The 19,278-nt window shown below is 40.8% G+C and overlaps 1 protein-coding gene across 12 annotated transcripts in view; it reads left to right on the forward strand.

Annotated features, from left to right (window-relative positions):
• DST (dystonin) overlaps positions 1 to 19,278 on the forward strand; it is a 432,436-nt gene that overhangs the window by 294,599 nt on the left and 118,559 nt on the right. For all 12 annotated transcript variants that reach the window (XM_054022022.1, XM_054022027.1, XM_054022023.1 and 9 more), the window contains 7 exons: positions 1,793 to 1,969; positions 8,351 to 8,474; positions 12,388 to 12,596; positions 15,673 to 15,990; positions 16,166 to 16,332; positions 17,844 to 18,000; positions 18,799 to 18,925. In XM_054022022.1, the coding sequence (XP_053877997.1) occupies positions 1,793 to 1,969; positions 8,351 to 8,474; positions 12,388 to 12,596; positions 15,673 to 15,990; positions 16,166 to 16,332; positions 17,844 to 18,000; positions 18,799 to 18,925 (1,279 nt within the window). The remainder of the gene's footprint in view (positions 1 to 1,792; positions 1,970 to 8,350; positions 8,475 to 12,387; positions 12,597 to 15,672; positions 15,991 to 16,165; positions 16,333 to 17,843; positions 18,001 to 18,798; positions 18,926 to 19,278) is intronic.

The raw sequence follows: 19,278 nt of genomic DNA on the forward strand, positions 1-19,278 counted from the left end.
GTTTGTGACTTGCTCTAGGATTTAGGTGGGAGATAGACATCAAGACTGGAATGAGGAAGCCATGCACATGCCCAGAAATAGAAACATAGGTGCCTAGGGAACTTTTACTGCAAAAAAATTAGGTGCCAAGTTTGTTCAGGCACTTGCAGGGTTCAGCAGGAGTTTTGTTCATCACAGTGGTCCCAAAACTGGTCTTAGTGCCTAAAACAGGGAGTTAGGAGCCGAACTCCTCTTGTGCATCTGGGCCAGAGGGTCTTTTTAATTGAGACTTTCCAAATTTTGTTTGTGTAATTGATGGCAGGAGTGACTAGAGCCTTGGACAGATGCTTTTTAATCTTTGTATAAATCTAAACAAATAAATAAATCAAGTTATAGATCAATTTTTAACGTACGCTGTTTTGTACATAATCATACCAAGGGCTCTAGTCTCCTTTCAGATAAACAGAATACCTTGTAATGTTTGGCCACTAGGTGGAGACTAGGTACCAAGTGTAAAAAGTACAGTTGGAATATCGTTTTTCTAAGCTTCAGAAAATAAATATTTAAAGTAACTATTGGTAAATATTATGACTTTATGCAACCAGAACATTTTGCCAATGAAAACTGTCTCCATAGATACCAGAAGAATTTCCCTAGCATTTTATTGCTTGGCACAATTCACTGTGCGAATGGGGAGGCATGTTAACTTAAAAAACTGTAGCATTCTGCTCTGTCTGATCAGAAAAAACACTACATTTTACAAGACCAAAATAAAGTGTGAACACTTTACCAGTCCCTTAGCAGGTACAGGCTTGTTATAAATAAGCCACTTCTGAAAACCAGGGTCTTCTCTTGCCCAAATTTTAGGGTCCTTGCTGACATCTTCCATGTGGGTTTACTTACCAGGAACAAGGCCAAACAACTCATGACCATGTTCAGAACTTGGTTTAAATTAACAGTAAGCTTAGTATTTTTTTCAAAACCAACCCAAAAGCTTCTGGTAAAGCAGAGAATCTATTTAAACGATTTGAAATATTTTTCTCTATTGTAGTTTCTCTTTGTTTAGGCTGATTCTCCTGTAGCTCTTCCAGAGTGTTAGGGCACAGAAAGAGAAATGTGCACCCGATTCTGCTTTCAGTTCTACAAATGTAAGTCAGGAGTAACCCCATTGACATCCGTAGAATTACACCGGTATAAAACCAGTGTAGATCAGAATCAGGCCTAGAATCAGTGTAGATCTGATTAATGTCAGGTCATCTTATGTGTATTTTTGTGCACATTAGCTAAGGTCTCAGAGGGCTAACTGGGCCGACTCTTGCACCTGCTCAGATCTCTGTGCAGATGAGGGCTCCATGGCAAAACTTCTACTGAATAATCCCTAACATTTTAGTTTATTTGCAGCATGTGGTTTAGGCAATCCCCAAAACAATTATCGTGCCCAGCAGTATTCCTATACAAAGTATCCATTTACTACTAAAGCAAATTTAATTGTTTTTATTTTAAAAAATCACCTAATCTAGTAATTGTCTAAATTACATTTATTGTAAAAACTGCTTTAGCCACTGGTCAAAGTTTTCAAACTTGGGTACCTGAAGCTAGGCACCTACATCTATATTTTTATGCACATAGAATATTTGTAGCTCCCGGTGACTACATTTTAAGGTGGCTACCTGTAGACATCCAAATGTGAAATACTGGGCACTGTAAATTGAGAAAAATCTTTTTATGAGCACAATGTGTTACTGTGAAATCCCTAAGAAATTCCACTCATATACATTTTAATGTCTGTTTTTTTCCTTCTACTTTTTTTTAGTGTGGTATCCTTGGAAATAACTTTAAAGACCTCGTAGATAAATACCAGCATTATGAAGAAGCCTCATCTGGGCTTTTGTCAGGTCTCCAGACCTCTGAAGTTGCTGTGAACAAACAGCTGTCTGAGCCAATTGCAGTAGATCCTAAGAACCTCCAAAGGCAACTAGAAGAAACCAAGGTAAAAAGCCCCAACAAACTAAATAAATCATCACTTGTTGTTAGAAGGACAGAATAGTCTCACATAATTTAAATGATTAAGGGCCAAATTCTTGCATCTTATGTATATCTGTAGCTCCTATTGACCTTGAACTTGACTGTCTGAAGTCTTATCTGAAAATTTTTGTGTTAAGAACAAAGCACATGGTGGACTTTTACAGAAACTGGCTTAAGTGGTGAGGAAAAAATGCCATTGATGGTGGGTGGGAGCAAACAACTTCTTAGTCGTAGTTATCAGGTGAGGGGGTGAAAGCTGGAAGGTTTAGCAGCTTGGTGGAGACTCAGTGATTCTGATCATTGCTGCTGTAAACGCTTGGTAGCAGGAGGGGTTTGGGGCCGTGGTTGCTGATGGAGAAGGGGAGCATCATCTCTCTATATCTGACTTCCTGCTCTGTTTTTTTTTCTAAAATCTTACCCCTTTTCTCTTCTGCTGGGATATGATTACATACGATCATAGGAATGGTTACAATGGATTAGATCTGAGTTCCATGGATTCCAGTGTCCCGTCTCTGATACTGTCCTATATCAGATGCTGCAGAGGAAAGTGTAAGAACCTTGCAGTAGGCAGATGTAGAAAATCTGTCCTCTGCATTAGGTCCTATCCTGATCTTTAAGACCTTCCTTGGGGGGGGGAGGAGGAGGGAACAACATATTTTTGCATTGAGATAACTATCTCAGGATATCGGTCTTGATGTGAAATCCTAGTGGAGATAAGGCAATATAGTTTCCTAAGTTCCCTCTGAGCTGCACAACCATGTGGCCATACAGCAGCCTGTTAAATGCCATGCAGGCGCTGCGATGGGGAGAGATGCCTCTCCCTCAGCCCTGGACCTCCTGCGGCACCCCTTCCCCGGCCCCAACTCAGCCTGGCCCAGACAGTACCATGTTTATAATTGCACCGGGCCCACGTTCCACTTCACTTGCGCTGCAGCACTGGCTCCTCTCTGGCCCTCCCCCGCACTCCTCTAGGTCCGCTGGCCGAGGGCTTCTCTCTGCCCCCCTCCTCCCCTCACTCCTCTCGGCCGGATGGCGCTGAGGGCTCCTCTCTCTACCTCCGTCACCAGCAAGTAGCAGCCATTGGCTGCCTGCCAGTAATAGGGGGGGTGAGGGAGGGGGAGGGGAGGACGGAAAGGAGCCCACGGCTGCTGCCACTCCTACGGGCCACCAGTGAGAGATGGTCTGCTGCTTTGTTCTCCCCTGGGGAGCCCGAAGCGTGGACCGTCACTAGGGGCCCGGACTGCGGATGGACCTGCCGTGGCCCAGGGAGAGGCGCCCCTCTCTCGGTCCAAACCCCTCATCCCCGGCCCCACCCCAGAGCCTGCACCCCCTGCACCTCCCCCAAACCCCTCATCCCCAGCTCACACCCCCCAGATGGAGCCCTCACTCCCCCACACCCCAACCCCCTGCCCCAGCCCCCTCCTGCACCCAAACCCCCTCATCCCCAGCTCACACCCCCAGCTGGAGCCCTCACCTCCTCCTGCACCCCAACACTCTGCCTCATCCCTGAGTCCTTGGCCCCACCCCAGAGCCTCCAGCCAGAGTCCTCACCCCTCTGCTCCCAAACCCTCTGCCCCAGCCCTGAGCCCCCTCCCACACTCCAAACCCCTCAGCCCCACCCCTGCCACATGAGTTTTGTTATGTGCACCAAAGTTATGAGTTATGTTATGAGTCAGAGATCACCTCCATATTGGTGCACATAACACAATTAATTCCGCACGTATGTGGGAAAAAATTAGAGGGAACACTGGTATACCTCAGTATAGCTAGTTAAGGTGAACCCCAGGCTGCAGGTTGACCTTACTAACTACACTGAGGTAAAAACAATCTGTGCCTGACTGAATTCTCCATGCTCTGTCCAGCCATATGAGAAGAATCTCATGTGGCTAGGCATAGTAAGTACAGTAGAACCACAGAGTTACTAACACCAGAGTTACAAATTGACCAGTCCACCACACACCTCATTTGGAAACAGAAGTATGCAATCAGGCAGCAGCAAAGACCCCCACCTCCGCAAAGGCAAATACAGTACATTACTGTGTTAAACATAAACCATTAAAAAAATAAAGGGAAAGCAGCATTTTTCTTCTGCCCAGTAAAGTTTCAAAGCTGTATTAAGTCAATGTTCAGTTGTAAACTTTTGAAAGAACAACCATAACATTTTGTTCAGAGTTACGAACATTTCAGTGTTCAGAACAATGTCCATTCCCGAGATGTTTGTAAATCTGAGATTATACTGTAAGCAGTTTTCCACAGGCACTGGTTCTGTCTCTGTGGAATCACAGGTTTGGGATCCTGTATAAGGTACCCTGTACAAGGGATGATGAACTTTGTCATCTTTGATTTTACTACTAAGGGTTTGATTGTCCTCCACTAGCACAGGAAGGGGGCACTTTAGACCCTTTTACACCAGCACAGGCACCTGTACTCAGGGTATTCACCACAAGGTCAGAACATGCAATGATTGTTCTGTGGCCCTGTCTGGGGGTTCTGCCAAGCAGGCTGGCTTTAAGCTATTGCCAGGACTCCATAGGAGCTCTGCTAGTGAAGACCTCGGGATGTACTGAATCACTGGACCCCGACAGGACTATGGTTATGCTCCTTCCTTAGCCAGCATTGCTTCCTGATGGAGTGGTGCTGAGTGGGTCCAGCTTCCTGATTGGGCTGTGAGTGCTTTGTACCAACGTGACCCACCCTCCAGGCAGATGTTCTGTCACTAAGGGACTCAGGCCCTTGGTTACATCAGCAGAAGCCAGTGGTAAACCAGGCAAAATTTAACTCTTAGAATGTGCATATCTAAACTATTGCCACATGTTTGTGTTTCTGTGAGATACAGTGAAATCCCTCCAGGGCAGGGGCAGTGTCTTCTTCTGTGTTTTATAAACTACCGTGTAAATTTACAACACTACTGTTTAAAAAAAGATAACGACATGATAGGCAGAGAAGCAGGGAAAAGAATTAGAACATGCATAAGAATATATGCATGTTCTTAACATAGAGTGAAATCCTGGCTCCATTGAAGTTCATGACATAACTCCCATTAACTACGGTGGAGCCAGGATTTTATAAAAATTGTTAAACTGTCTCATAATGTAATTATAATTGAACTGGAATATTCTTCATTCATTTTCCAACTGGCAAGATAACTGCTCAGCTGTAATTTCTCTCTCTTTGTCTCTGTCTCCTGCTCTTTCTCTGTCAGATGGAATATTCAACATGTATTTCATAATATAATTATGAATACCTTAGGATACTAAAAATCATGTATGAAAGCCCTGATTGAACCTATATTACCTTTCTTGCACTTTACAAATAGTTGTCATACCAGGTAAGTAAAAAGAACAGGAGTACTTGTGGCACCTTAGAGAGAAGAAGTGGGCTGTAGTCCACAAAAGCTTATGCTCTAATAAATTTGTTAGTCTCTAAGGTGCCACAAGTACTCCTGTTCTTTTTGCAGATACAGACTAACATGGCTGCTACTCTGATACCAGATAAGTGTTTTCTTTAGTTAGAAATCCGGACAAGCAGGCTTTATTGAGGCACAATAGTCACCTTCCCCCTGGGAAGTGAATGCTATACCTATCGCCCATCAGAACAGCCTGGGAAAAAACTTCTCTCTCCCACATGGCAGCACTGAAAACTGACACTTTGGTACACCAGAGCAGAATGATAGATGACACTGTGATATTATAATGATCATCATACTTTTAAAAAAGTAATATTTGTTATTTTATAATTACAAATGTAAATTTTGAACTCTGAACTTCAAACTGATTTAGTTACATTTGTGCTTCTGAGTTTTAGAAAAGTAGGAACAACACAGATTACAATCTGAAGCTGTTTTTAAACTCTTTGTTCCCTACTCCCAAATGAATTATATCCGGTATAATGCCAATTTTCATGCAACTGACACAAAAGAAGTGTGGACTGTGGCTCCTTTATGAAACTCCTACATGGATTGCTTGCAGCACAAAAGAACACTCAACCAGTATGTGCTGGGAAGGAGGGGGAGGTGCACAGGCTCAAAAGAGTCAAGGGAAGAATAAAAACAGGAGGTTCAGACCAGAATGAATAAAGAAGGCCAATTAGTGAATGCAAAACAAAGAGAATTTTTGAAAAAGTCAGGTGTTGTAAATTAAAGCTGCCCCTTTCAGCCAACACATGCAGTTGATAATCCATCCAGACGCTGACCTTTGCAGCATAAGGATAATCTTTTTACTGAAATTAACTGTTCTTCAAAATATTCTTCAGTGCCTTAGGCACAAGCTTTCTTTCTTTCTATCACCATCTAATGTCTTCTGGTTTGTCCTGTTTTTTTTATTTTGTAAACACAATATTTGTGGCCAGTGCAAGGAAAATGCCTCTTCATTTATATTTGAGTTTCTCTATGGCAGCTAGCGTATCAGCTGCCATATTGAAGTATATCAATGACATCCTCTTGATAGCAATGCCTAAACTAAAATGGCAGTGTGTTCTGCACCAGAATGATTTCCTTGTTTTGGTATGGAAAGAACTAAAGTGCACCTCTCTTCCAGCTGCCTGAAAGTGTGTAGAGGTACCATCAGTAAAGGATGTAAAGGATGATTAATTTAGCATTGTAAGTGTATGTAACATTGCAGAATAGTTAGGACATGCCAGCATCAGAGTTTCTGCCTTTCAGAGCTTGCACTCAGTCTAAAGGCATGGGTGAGCACAATAAGTATAAAACAATACAGACCATTATCATATGGATAAACGCAAGGTGTGTGTTCCACTGTCAGTAGAAGATTCATGGCACCAGGTGAGGCAGGGTAAGGTCCATGAAGTGTTCTTCCTGATTCAAGGCAATTTTGTACCAAATCGGTACTAGCTCTTGTTCAATACAACCTGATGGGGACTGTTTCTTGATTGTAAATTCTCAAATGCTGTAAATTCTTCCTTGCACAGTTCTCTGATACTGTGTTGATAAATTCATTTGTTTTTCTTTTTGATAACTGATGTAAAGGCAGTGCAAATGGTCTTAAAAGAATTCATCAAAAGGTATATAGCAAAGTTCCACATCAGAAATCAGTGACTAAGATAAGTGTCGTAAAACAGGAGGTCAATAGAATGTTGGATATACTAGCACAAGATCAAAAGTTTTTCTGTCAGGAAGGGATCACAGATTGGGTCAATTTTATCCCAGAAGTAATTTTTTATCTCTCTTTATTCATAGTAATAGCAGGAGTGGTGTCAACTGCTCTAATTAAGGGTGTATAATGATTTGCATTCCAACCACCTGTTTTCAGTTGCTCAATTACTCTATCAACATCATATTACAGGCTAAATTTTTTCTTTACTGGTTTCTTCCTGAAGGTGCTTTTGGAAGGTTTGAGCAAAAATGGTTTTTCTATTTTTAAATATGATGGAAATAAAAAAATGAATGTTTCCCATTATAAAAAAATTATTCTTACCCTCTTTTAAAAACAACTCCACCGTTAAAATTGCTGGGGATTGGAAATTGTGCACTGGGTGCGGCCAATAGTTATTTTCATGTGGTTAAGGGAGGATTCATTGTACATTCTAGTGTGTCTGACATCACTAATAGTGAAAATTTGTTGAAAAATTACAGTCCACCTAGGTGGCAGATTGTGTATATTAATGGTCACTCTGCAACAGGAAGGATGATATTGCATTCGGAATGGTGCAAATAAGGATCATTATTATGCTACCCAGTCTCAGAAATCTACCTTACAAAAAAAGATTTGAGGGCTTGAGTTGTACTCCTTGCAGAAATCTAAAACTGACACTTTGAAGTTAACTGATAATCCTCAGGACGATAGAAGGGATTGAAATATTCTTAGCAATGCATTGTTCACTGTGGTTGAACACTTCAAAAAGTGGGAGACAAATAGGAACATGGAGAAACTATGAGTGAATAGAAATGCCCTGGAAATGGAATAAGCTACATGGTCAGATAAGTGAAGTAAGTTTATAAAGGAATTCCTCAGGCACCTAGATTTCTGGAAGAGAGGGATAAAACTGTCTGGCAAAAAAGCAGGAGTATGTGCTTAGGACAAACTCCAAAAGGCATCCATGTTGCACCCTGTTGCACCATTTCCTGTTTCTAAAAATAAAGCTGTGTGCATGAAACAATCCTTTAAGAACTGACCTGTAAGTGGCCTGAAGGCTATTGCAGCTCCCCTTACCACTGCTCTGTTCTACTTTTTGCTTGCTCATGTCAGGCGTATTCAGATATTTGTATGATAAATAAAAGTTCAGCTATGTCCACCAAATATACATCATTGCAGGTTTCTCTTGTGTGCTGACTATGTGACTTTTAGCTGGAGTGAACAGTATTGAAATTTAAAGCAATGCAATTTTACAGGTTCTCCAAGGGCAGGTGTCTAATCACCAGGTTGCTGTAGAGAAACTGAAAAAAGCTGCTGAAGTGCTTTTGGATACCAGGGGAACTTTACTACCAGACAAAGATGAAATCCAGAAAACACTGGGTAAGAGTTTTATTATTTCCCAATCCCATCTTTTATTTCTCAAGTCTGCACCTACATGCTGGAGGAGATAAGGGATGACTGTTCCATCCTCCCTTGTCATTTTTCATTTCTATGTCTTATTGGGCCATATGTTGCCACTACTTAGTGACTTTACTGTAGTGCTTAAAAAAAAAGAAAATAAATTCACAAATAAAATAATATTGCCATAGTGGTGTTCAGATAAAGAGCTTACAATCAAAAAAGACAGGGCAGACAAAGGGTAGGAGAAAGGAGTTATTGTTGTCCCCATTTTGCAGACAGGGAACTGAGACAAAGAGTGACTTGTCCAAGGTCACACAGGAAGTCTGCAACAGAGGGATAGTTGAGGATCATGAATATCCCCCGGTGATCTGTGTCTTGATTCTAATTATTTAAAAACTACAAAATTATTTAAAAACCAGCGAAATTCTTTCCCCCTTCACTTAAGTATTTTTCTGTTGATTGCACTGTCACTGATAGAACATCTAATCTTAAACAATAAAAAAAATTAAAACCAGAATGGCATTCTTTCCCCAATTTTTCCTGTTTTTCCAATTGTAGGCTCTGATCCTGAAACACTTATATGCTTATCTTTAAGCACATGATTAGTCTCAAATTAAGCACACATGAAAGTATTTGCAGGATCAGGAAGTATATAATAAACGTATTTGGTTTGAGTTCAACTCTGTATGGTTAAAACTGGATTAACATTGAATTTACACCTATTTAGTAAAGTAACATACTATACAGAAGAATGTACAGCAGAGTAAAGATTTTGGCACAGAGAAACTATTATAGTGGAACACATGAAGTGAGGTTTTTACTCACGAAAGCTTATGCCCAAATAAATCTGTTAGTCTTTAAGGTGCCACCAGACTCTTTGTTGTTTTTGTAGATACAGACTAACACGGCTACCCCCTGATACATGAATAATGGCTGCTTAAACTCAATTTTTTTTCAAGGACAGACATATGGTTTCAGTAAGAAAGGGGAAGAAGAGGCGGCTACGGGAGATGATGATTTAACTGACTTGCGAGAGTTCTTTGAAATTATTACTGCCATAATAGACAACATTATTAGAACATGTATCCAAAGCTAAAGATACAATGAAAAGATGGATATGCAGGCTTAATCCTTTAATTCCCTAGTTTCAACCTTGAAGTCAGTGGAGTACATCTGTTTAACATCGTCCGGATTACAAATTTCTTTATTAAAATCTTCTATTAAACCTCCTGTCTTGCTTATGCTCAGCTGGTGTTTTCTCTAGCATTTACACTCTTTACCTGTGATATTTTTTAAGTGAATTTTCAGTTTGGTTGGTAAATTTTCCTGTATTTTTCTCTCTTTGTCTTCCTAGCTGTTTATTTATTGTCTGAAAGATAGATATTTGATATGTATATATCTTTTGGAAGGCTTGGTATCAATGTAGATGGACAGATATAGTTCTGAAGCTGTAAAGGCTGAAAAAGAAAACTATCTCTGGGCTTTCTGAGAGTATGTACTTGTCTTTGCAACTTAGAAAGTAGGACAGGTCTGGACTCATTTTCCTTCATATGGATAACAAAAGCCACAGTCAGAATCAGTCAGTAGAAACAGAAACCTTGTTTTGCAAAGGTCTCTGTGTTGAGCTCTAGGAATCAGGAGCCCCTTGGGACAGCTTCTTCTGTTTCTTTCTGTCACCTAGAACTCTTTTATAATTTACACTGTTTGGCCTGTTTAAGGCAATGAGGCCAACTACCCAAATTAAGTGAGTTATCCATGTTGTCCAGCTGCTTTACTGTACCCCAGTCCCAAACAAATCAGAGGGGAAGAAATACCCATGCACTCCAAGCTTCAGGAATTCTACTCCCAGCAATCAGTAAGTCCTGGCTCAGACCCAGATCAAGATTCAGTAAAAATCCTCTTAACACCCTCGGAACAGTCACTGGCTTCCTGGACAGCTGCTGGAGAGGGCCTGTAAACATCCTGTCTCTATTTACAAGGATGATATAGGTAGAATGGTGTATATCTAAATTGTTCACTCCCTCATATTTATATATACTGTATCTAAGTATTGAGTATTTAAAATCTCATATTAAAAATAATCCTTGTATTGATCTTTACTGTGTTGCAACCTGTTTGCTGGCTGGGGAATTATTATTGATTATTTCACATGTTGAGATTTGAAAATGTGAGAGGACTGTAAAATATATTTTAATTTAAGAAGCTGACTAATTGGCCTTGCAAAGGACAGGGCATGTCAACTAATTAACATATTTGACAGGTAAACACTAAGGAAGGAGAGAAAATAGTGAGAGTTATGATTAGGAGCAGTTGAGTGAAATTAAAAGAAAGAGGAAAAAATCTGATTACCAGGAAAAACTTTCCACTAATGACATGTATTAGCCTGTGGAATAGTCTGTCTAAATAATAGTTGGAATCATCATTACTTGAGACATTAAAATTAAAGGAGACAAGGCATAAGTAAATGTTCTTTAAAGTACAATTGCAAAGAGAAGGGGATGGATTAGATGAGCTAATACATTAGGAATTAGATCCTCCAAGATGATGTGATCACTTTGGGTCACACAACCAGTGCATTCTGGCCAATAGTGTATCCAGCCTTGGGAGGTTCACTCCAGAACAAGGCAGATCATCTCCTTGTGTAAAGCGGGTATACAAGTTCTTATGTCATCATCCTACTCTGATAACAGCACAGGGGCATAGCTGGAGGAAAAAGTGTGGGATTGGGATGCCCTATACTTCACTAATACCTAGCTGCTGTTTCAGTCCTTTGGAGCTGTTAACAGCTGTCATAAGTTAGAGTACCCAGGTACCAGCCCTGCAAACAGTTGCTTCAGGAATGGGAAGTGCAAAAGGAAGCTTTAAGCCACCTTTTGCTCCCACCCTGAGTTGTCCTATGTGCTCCTTGGCCATAACTGAAGATCCAGTCTTTTGATTGTGTATTGTCAAGGGGCAAATCCTGAGGTCCTTATCTTGGCAGGTTCGCACTGAAGTCTGCCTCATAAGAACATAAGAATAGCCATACTGGGTTTGACCAGTATCCTGTATTCCATCAGTGGCCAATGGCACATGCTTCAGAGGGAATGAACAGAACAGGCAATTACCGAATGATCCATCCCCTGTGCTCCACTCCCAGCTTCTGGCAGTCATAGGCTAGGGACACCCAGAGCATAGGGTTGCATCCCTAACCATCTTGACTAATAGCCATTGATGGACCGATTCTCCATGAATTTATCTTATTCTTTTTTGAACCCCACTGTAGTTTTGGCCTTTACAACATTCCCTGGCAAAGAGTTCCACATGATGACTGTGCATTATGTGAAGAAATACTTCCTTTTGTTTGTTTTAAACCTGCTGCCTATTAATTTTATTTGGTGATCCCTGGTTCTTGTGTTATATAAAGGAGTAAATAATACTTCCTTATTCACTTTCTCCACGCCATTCATAATTTTATAGACATCTACCATATCCCCTCTTAGTCATCTCTTTTCCATCCTGAAAAGTCCCAATCTTATTAATCTCTCCTCATACGGAAGCTATTCCATACCCTTAATCATTTTTGTTGCCCTTCTCTGTACCCTTTCCAATTATAATATATCTTTTTTGAGATGGAGTGACCAGAACTCCATGCAGCATTCAAGATGTGGGCGTACCATGGAGTTATACAGTGGCATTATGATATTTTCTGTCTTGTTATCTATCCCTTTCCTAATGGTTTGTAACATTCTGTTTAGCTTTTTTAATTGCCACTGCCCATTGAACGAATGTTTTCAGAGAACTCTCCACTGAGGACTGAGCAAAAACAGAGTTAGAACTGTAGGATTAGGTTCAATGATTTTATGAGATGTAAGGGGAAACTTTTAGTGATTTCCTTTCTATTTATTTCTTTCAGATGACATTGTTGGCAGATATGACAGTTTATCCAAGTCTGTGAATGAACGGAATGAGAAGCTCCAGATAACGTTGACTCGTTCCCTAAGCGTGCAAGATGGTTTGGATGAAATGCTTGACTGGATGGGAGGTGTTGAAAAGAGCCTTGAAGAACCAGGTCAAATGCCTTTGAATTCTGCTGCTATTCAGGATATCATTAGTAAAAATATTGTAAGTAGCATTCTTTGAAGTAAACATTTGCCTACTAATTCAGATAATGTTTAACAATTTCAAGAAATAATTTTAGTCTCAGATCAAATCCTTTAATGGATACAAAATAAACTTTGAAATAAGTGGAGTTACCCTGATTTACATCAGGATCTGGGACTGTAATTATTTCTTCTTAAGAACAAGGTGGGTATTGTTATTATTCCTCAGTATTACATCATGGGGATTTTAAAAAACAAAAACATCCTTCACAACATACAAGACTTTGAAGCATAAGGGGGGAAAGTGACTGTCAAATTCCCCATGAGCCACCAATTAATCCTGACAAGGCGCTGGCTCCATAGGTTTTAGCAGTCAAGAGTCTTGGTAAACTCTCTGCAGAATTCCTGTATTCTAAATGCTCAAATGCACTCGTTCCACTTTGACTTTCCTTAGAATTCTTACATTGCCTGTGAGCACTGTCTTTTGGAGGTCACTGATCATGATACCTGGCACTCCTGACATGTAGAGCCCTGCACAAATACAAATTTATATCCGCGGATAGAAATCGGTATCCCCTGAATGGCCGGGCTCTCCTGGGAATCGCAGTGGTGAAAGAAGCAGAATGTGGGCCGTCACTCCCAGGAGCCAGTGCCCCGCCCCGGCAGCTCCTCCAGTACAGCTGTACCGCCCCCGTCCCTTCCAGGCAGCTGTCTGCGTGACTGTGTCTCCTGTCTGGGTCTGTACAGCTGCACCGGAGGACAGGGCTGGGGGCAGGGTTGGGGATGGTAGAGCTGCACCAAAGGAGCTGCCGGCGCAGGGTGCTGGCTCCTGGGAGCGATGGTTCCACGTTTTGCTTCTTTCGCCACTGCGGTTCCCGGGAGAGCCCTGCGGTTCAGCGGATACCGATTTCTATTCGCTGATATAAATTTGTATCCGCACAGGGCTCTACTAATGTCTTCTTGAGCATCTCATTCATAACTTTAGGGATCGCTCCAAGAGTTTCAGTAATCACTGGGATCATCTTTATTCTAGATTTCCATAATCATTGCGATTTTTGACAGAGTTCTTCGTACTTCTCTGTCTTCTCTTCTTGTTTCTTTTGTATATTTCTGTCTGCTGCTATGGCACTATCTATTAACATGGTCTTGTTTGTCTTCTGTTCGACAACAACAACAACGTCCAGCATGTTTGGTCTGTGACAATTGCCAGATACCTAAAATAGTTGTCTCTTCGTTCTCTAGAGCAATGGTTCCCAAACTTGTTCCGCCGCTTGTGCAGGGAAAGCCCCTGGCGGGCCGGACCAGTTTGTTTACCTGCTGCATCCGCAGGTTCAGCCAATCGCGGTTCCCAGTGACTGCAGTTCGCTGCTCCAGGCCAATGGGAGCTGCTGGAAGCGGCGCGAGCCGAGGGACGTACTGGCCACCGCTTCCAGCAGCGGATCCCATTGGCTTGGAGCAGTGAATAGCAGCCACTGGGAGTCACGATCGGCTGAACCTGTGGACGCGGCAGGTAAACAAACTGGCCCAGCCCGCCAGGGGCTTTCCCTGCGCAAGCGGTGGAACAAGTTTTGGAACCACTGCTCTAGAGCACTTTTGACTCAGTGGTCATAATACCACATGGTTCATCTCCATACTTGCCACATAGGCTACACTGCATATGCTTGGCGACCTCATTGTGTCTTTTCATATATTGTCTGCCAGCCCAGCTCCTGCTGCTGCTCAACACATTGTCCACCATCTCTTCCTTTTCGGAAAACATTCTGCAGTTCAGGAAGCAGTTCTGTCAGTCAATTTTGTTTTGAAAGCAATTAAGCCTTAAGAGCTGCTCTTGTGAACTCATAATGAGGTTCTCTTTCTCTCTTTTGAGGTACCCTTCTACAAGTGATGTGTTTGTTAAACTTCTATTGCTAATGGGTTCGATATCTCTCCACTACTGTCCTTGCATTTATTTCTGTGTAAACTTTCAATCTGTTCTCACTTCTTCTTTGACTTCATTGTGTTGGAACTCTGACAGTTCCCTGATTCCAAGATACTGGTAGGAGCCATGCTGACATACCTTGGATGGTACCTTCTTTAACTTGTATGCCACTCATTGCACTGATTTGCCCCTCTTTACAAATGCTGACACACATTTAGCCAAACCAACCTGTAGCCTGATATCTTCACCAAACTTTTCGACATGTGATCAGTCTCTGTATATCCTTTTATGACTGTCCATATAGTTTCAGATCATTTATTTATAATAACTGGTTAAGTGGTTGTTGCACTTTGCTGATATGATAATCACAATTTATCTCACAGAGCATCCATGTCAGCCGCACTGTGTTGCTACTATGAACAGCACTGGCAATAAGGAATCCCCTTGAAAGATTCCTTTTTTAATTTGGACCTCATCAATGAGAGTCCCCTCCGGGTAGAGTTGAGTGTTCCAGTTAACCATAGATTGCTGCAGAAGGGAAATGATCTTTGGATGAACTTAATGTATTTTCAGTGTCTTGATGATCCACAAATGTTATATGGTTTTGGGTAGCCTAGCCACACCATTTCTAAGTTTTCTTTTTTTGTTTCTTCTGTGATCCTCCTTTTCAGTGAGTGTGAGGGGGGTGTTTTGTCCCTTTCATGTTTACTGTGCAACTGTTTTGCTCAGGAGGCAGCATTCCATTACAAGCTAGTGTTATCCAGATCTTTTTTGCCAGAATTGCCAGTAGAAGTTTCCACATAGTTTGCAAACACGATTGATCTATAATTCATAGGATCACTGCTGCCGTCTTTCTTTTTTTATAGAGGACGGTTCTCCGTGTCTCCATCCATCTTGGACATCTGTTCTTCAAACATTTATTAAGTTATTCAAGCCACAATCTATGCACCCATCTGGTCTGGGTGCTTTCCAAATCTTCATTCCTCTCAGTGCCTCATCTATTTCTTTCTTTGATATTCCTGTGTATTCCTCTATTTTGAGATTTTTAAATTTTTCTTATTCTTATTGTTCTTATATTATTATTATTATTATTATTTTATTATACGGTGAACCTGAGTTATCAGTGTCATTTCTTAAGACTTCTTTATAACCCCACCACAATAATTGTTGCTTGTTTCAGATGCTGGAGCAAGATATCGCAGGTCGCCAAAGCAGTATAAATGCTATGAATGAAAAAGTGAACAAATTCATAGAAACAACAGATCCATCCACTGCCTCCTGTCTGCAAGCTAGAATGAATGAGCTCTCTGTACGGTTTGCTGAAGCAAGTACCAGACACAAAGGGAAACTTGCAAAGATGGAGGAATTGAAGACCAAAGTGGAGTTGTTTGAAAGCCTGTCAGAAAAACTTCAATCATTTTTAGACAAGAAAACTCAGGCTCTCAATGAGACTGATGCTCCAGGAAAGGATGTTACTGAAGTGTCTCAATATATGCAGGTATTGTACAGCTCCATTTGCACATAGTGTAGATTTCTGCCCTCACTTACTCAATTCATGGTAGTGCAGTCAATATAACAAGCTGGTTTCCCAACTTTAATAGAATAGCTAAGATCAAGGATTGAATTTTGATAGAGCCCAATATAAAACTGGCACTTTCTGTTCATTTCTACAGGAAACTAGTATGGCGTTGATAGATCATAAAAAAGATCTTGAAGTTTTGCATCAGCTTCTTGAAGAGCTTTCTGTCCATGGTCTCCCTGGGGACAAAGCATTGGCTTTAGAAAAGTTAAATGCCTTGACAAAGAAGTTCAAGGAAGTGGAAGAGACTGTGAAGGAAAAGTTAGTACAATAATTATTAACATATTTCCACTTTATATGCAAGCAATACAATATACATTTTGTAATGAAAGTCATGCTTTTGTATGTAGTGCATGGTGCTGATTAAGAAAAAGATAGACCTCATGTTTGAGAGCACACTGTAGGCTGTTTGAAGGTAAATGGTTCAAAGGTGGTATTGTCAGCAAAAAAGAAAGCAATCTTCATCTCCTGCCATGGTATTTGCAGCAGTGCTATCAGTTCTAATAGTAACTATTGCACTGCTTCTCAGATGAAATACAAGGTTCTGCATGTGCAAGCTGCTATTAAGTTATGATTGGAATGCAGAGGGTGAAAGGAAAACTAAAAGAATGAATTTACATTATGATTGGGCCATATGTACAGAGAAACTAGATTTTCCAAATGTTGCTCATACCCACAAAATATGTTTGAGATCAGATTAATGAGACCAGGACACACATGCTTCCGGTTCTGGTCCAGTCCAGAAAACTGCAAACCAACCAAGTTGCCAAGGCATGTAAAATTCCCTTTTAAATGAACTGATATTCAAAATGATGTCTCAAAAATAAAGTAGTTACACCATGGGATATTGTCTCCGTTCAGTGTGCACATGTAATTGATGGCAATGACAGTATTGGGTATGAAAATCATGCTTAGATATTGTACAGTGTCAGACACTATAGAAAGATAGGTAGGTAGGCCTTCCCAAGAAACAGATTTTTAAACATTGTTATGTAGTGATTTTTCAAAATCCCAAACTTTCTGATGATCTAGGCATCACTCAGTTCTCTGGTTGTTATTTCACCATGGTATCAAACTGCTGGGACATAGGGGACATGTACTATCACAAGTTTCCTCTTAGAGCAAAGTTCTTATTTGCTCACTATTCTCTCGCCTTGTTTAATCTCTCTATATTGCTGCTGTCAGAGACACTTTTTCTATTTATTTTATGTATTATATCTCCCTTTTCCGCATCCCTTCTCCCACTGATGAGTTTTCTTGCAACAGCACAGAATGAAATTGTGATCTTCAAAGCACTGGGTCTTACACTGTCCTTGCTTTTATTGCATAGGATTATGTATACTTAATTTATCAGCACCACTGAAATATCACTTCAGGATCAACTGATGGTTAGCTATAATGTATATATATAAGTTACAAGGTAGATTTAATAAGTCCCAAGACAAGAGGATATAATGGAGTTTTGCTTCCCAAAGTCTCATCATCTCAAATTGGATCACTGACTAGAAAATATTTGAGGTTTTCAGCTCCACTGTTAATTATCTGCCTTCCTGAGGCAGATAACTTTAACAAAATTTTAGTTATAAGAGTAGTTTTGAATTGTACTGTAAATTCATGGGCCTCTTCTATACTCATTGAAGTGAGTCACTAAGCTCTCATTGTCTTCAATGGCAGAAGGATTGGGTCAATAATTACTTAGTTCTGTTGATATAATTTCAGAATGATTAATGTTTTTCTGTACTCAAGTTCTCTTGCTGTCTTTAATTGTCTAGAGAAGAGGATGTATCATCTTGTCAGGAACAAATGGATACTTTCAAGCTCCTTGTAGAATCTTTAAAGAAATGGATGAATGAGACAACAGATAGGATTCCAGCTGTGCAACCCTCTTTAAATACAGAGGATTTAAAGAAACCATTGGAAGATATTAGGGTGAGAGACTGTATATAAGAAGGGATACTATTGCTAATGGAATTTTGGCAGCTGTTAATAACATAACAGCATGAAGTTAAAAGACAAGATTTTCAATTTGTTTCTAATATTGTGCAGTGTCATTTATATATCTATATGTTTTGGGAGGAATATTCTCTTTTAATTGGCAGGCATCAAGTGTTAGTATTTTCCATGGTGATACCCACACACCCAGAGATTTTAAGGTGCCTTATGTGCCACTTTCCCCCTTTTACTCTGCTAGAATTAGCAGCCTGCCATATTCTACAATACATAGCAGTCAGGATAATAGAGCATGCAGTCTCACTGACACTGCCAGTAATACCATTCTTTGGGTTTTATGATGCGTTACACAGGCCAAAAGCCCAGTATCTTCCCTAAAGGCCTTGTGAATCCCTTTCTCCATGCTAAGGGTACGTCTATACTTACCCGCTGGTTCGGCGGCAAGCAGTCGATCTTCTGGGATCGATTTATCGCGTCTTGTCTAGACGCGATAAATCGATCCCGAAAGTGCTCGCCGTCGACGCTGGTACTCCTGCTCAGCGAGAGGAGTACGCGCAGTCGACGGGGGAGCCTGCCTGCCGCGTATGGACCCACGGTAAGTACCTTGTATTTCGAACTAAGATACTTCGACTTCAGCTACGTTATTCACGTAGCTGAAGTTGCGTATCTTGGTTTGAACTGGGGGGATAGTGTGGACCAGCCCTAAGTATGTCACATTATTTTGTTCCTTTTAAAAATGTAATGAACAAACTGAAATATTACATTTTGGTTACTCAGAAATTAGAAGAGGAATGGACTTTAAAAGCACCTGAAATTCAGAAAATGAAGAGCAGAGGAACATCATTATGTAACCTAATCAGTGCTGTGACTTCCCCTGCCAAAGGCAGGGCAGCTTCAAAAGCAGGTATGCATTTGTATGATCAGCTAACCCCATCATTGTAAATGTTCAATTTAAAAGTAAAATGTCTCGCCGGTGGAATAAATGGGATGTCAATGGGTTTGCTTAGTAAATTTAGTGCTTGTGTAAAATCAGTTTACCACATTGATCATCCTGAGCGCTATTTGGCTTGACTGTCGTTTACACTAAGGCTCTGGCAGTTTACATTTACTTGACTCCTTTACGCTCCCAGACTGATGTAAAGGGGCCTTTGTGTAAATGAGAATCATGCCCTAAAGTCACGGAACAGGCACAAAATGAGCAGTGGAAGTGCAAGCTTCTTCACTCTACCAATAAGCCTGTGTCTTGGATTAGACACT

Source organism: Malaclemys terrapin, chromosome 3, assembly GCF_027887155.1.
Source record: "Malaclemys terrapin pileata isolate rMalTer1 chromosome 3, rMalTer1.hap1, whole genome shotgun sequence".
Taxonomy (NCBI): Eukaryota; Metazoa; Chordata; order Testudines; family Emydidae; genus Malaclemys; species Malaclemys terrapin.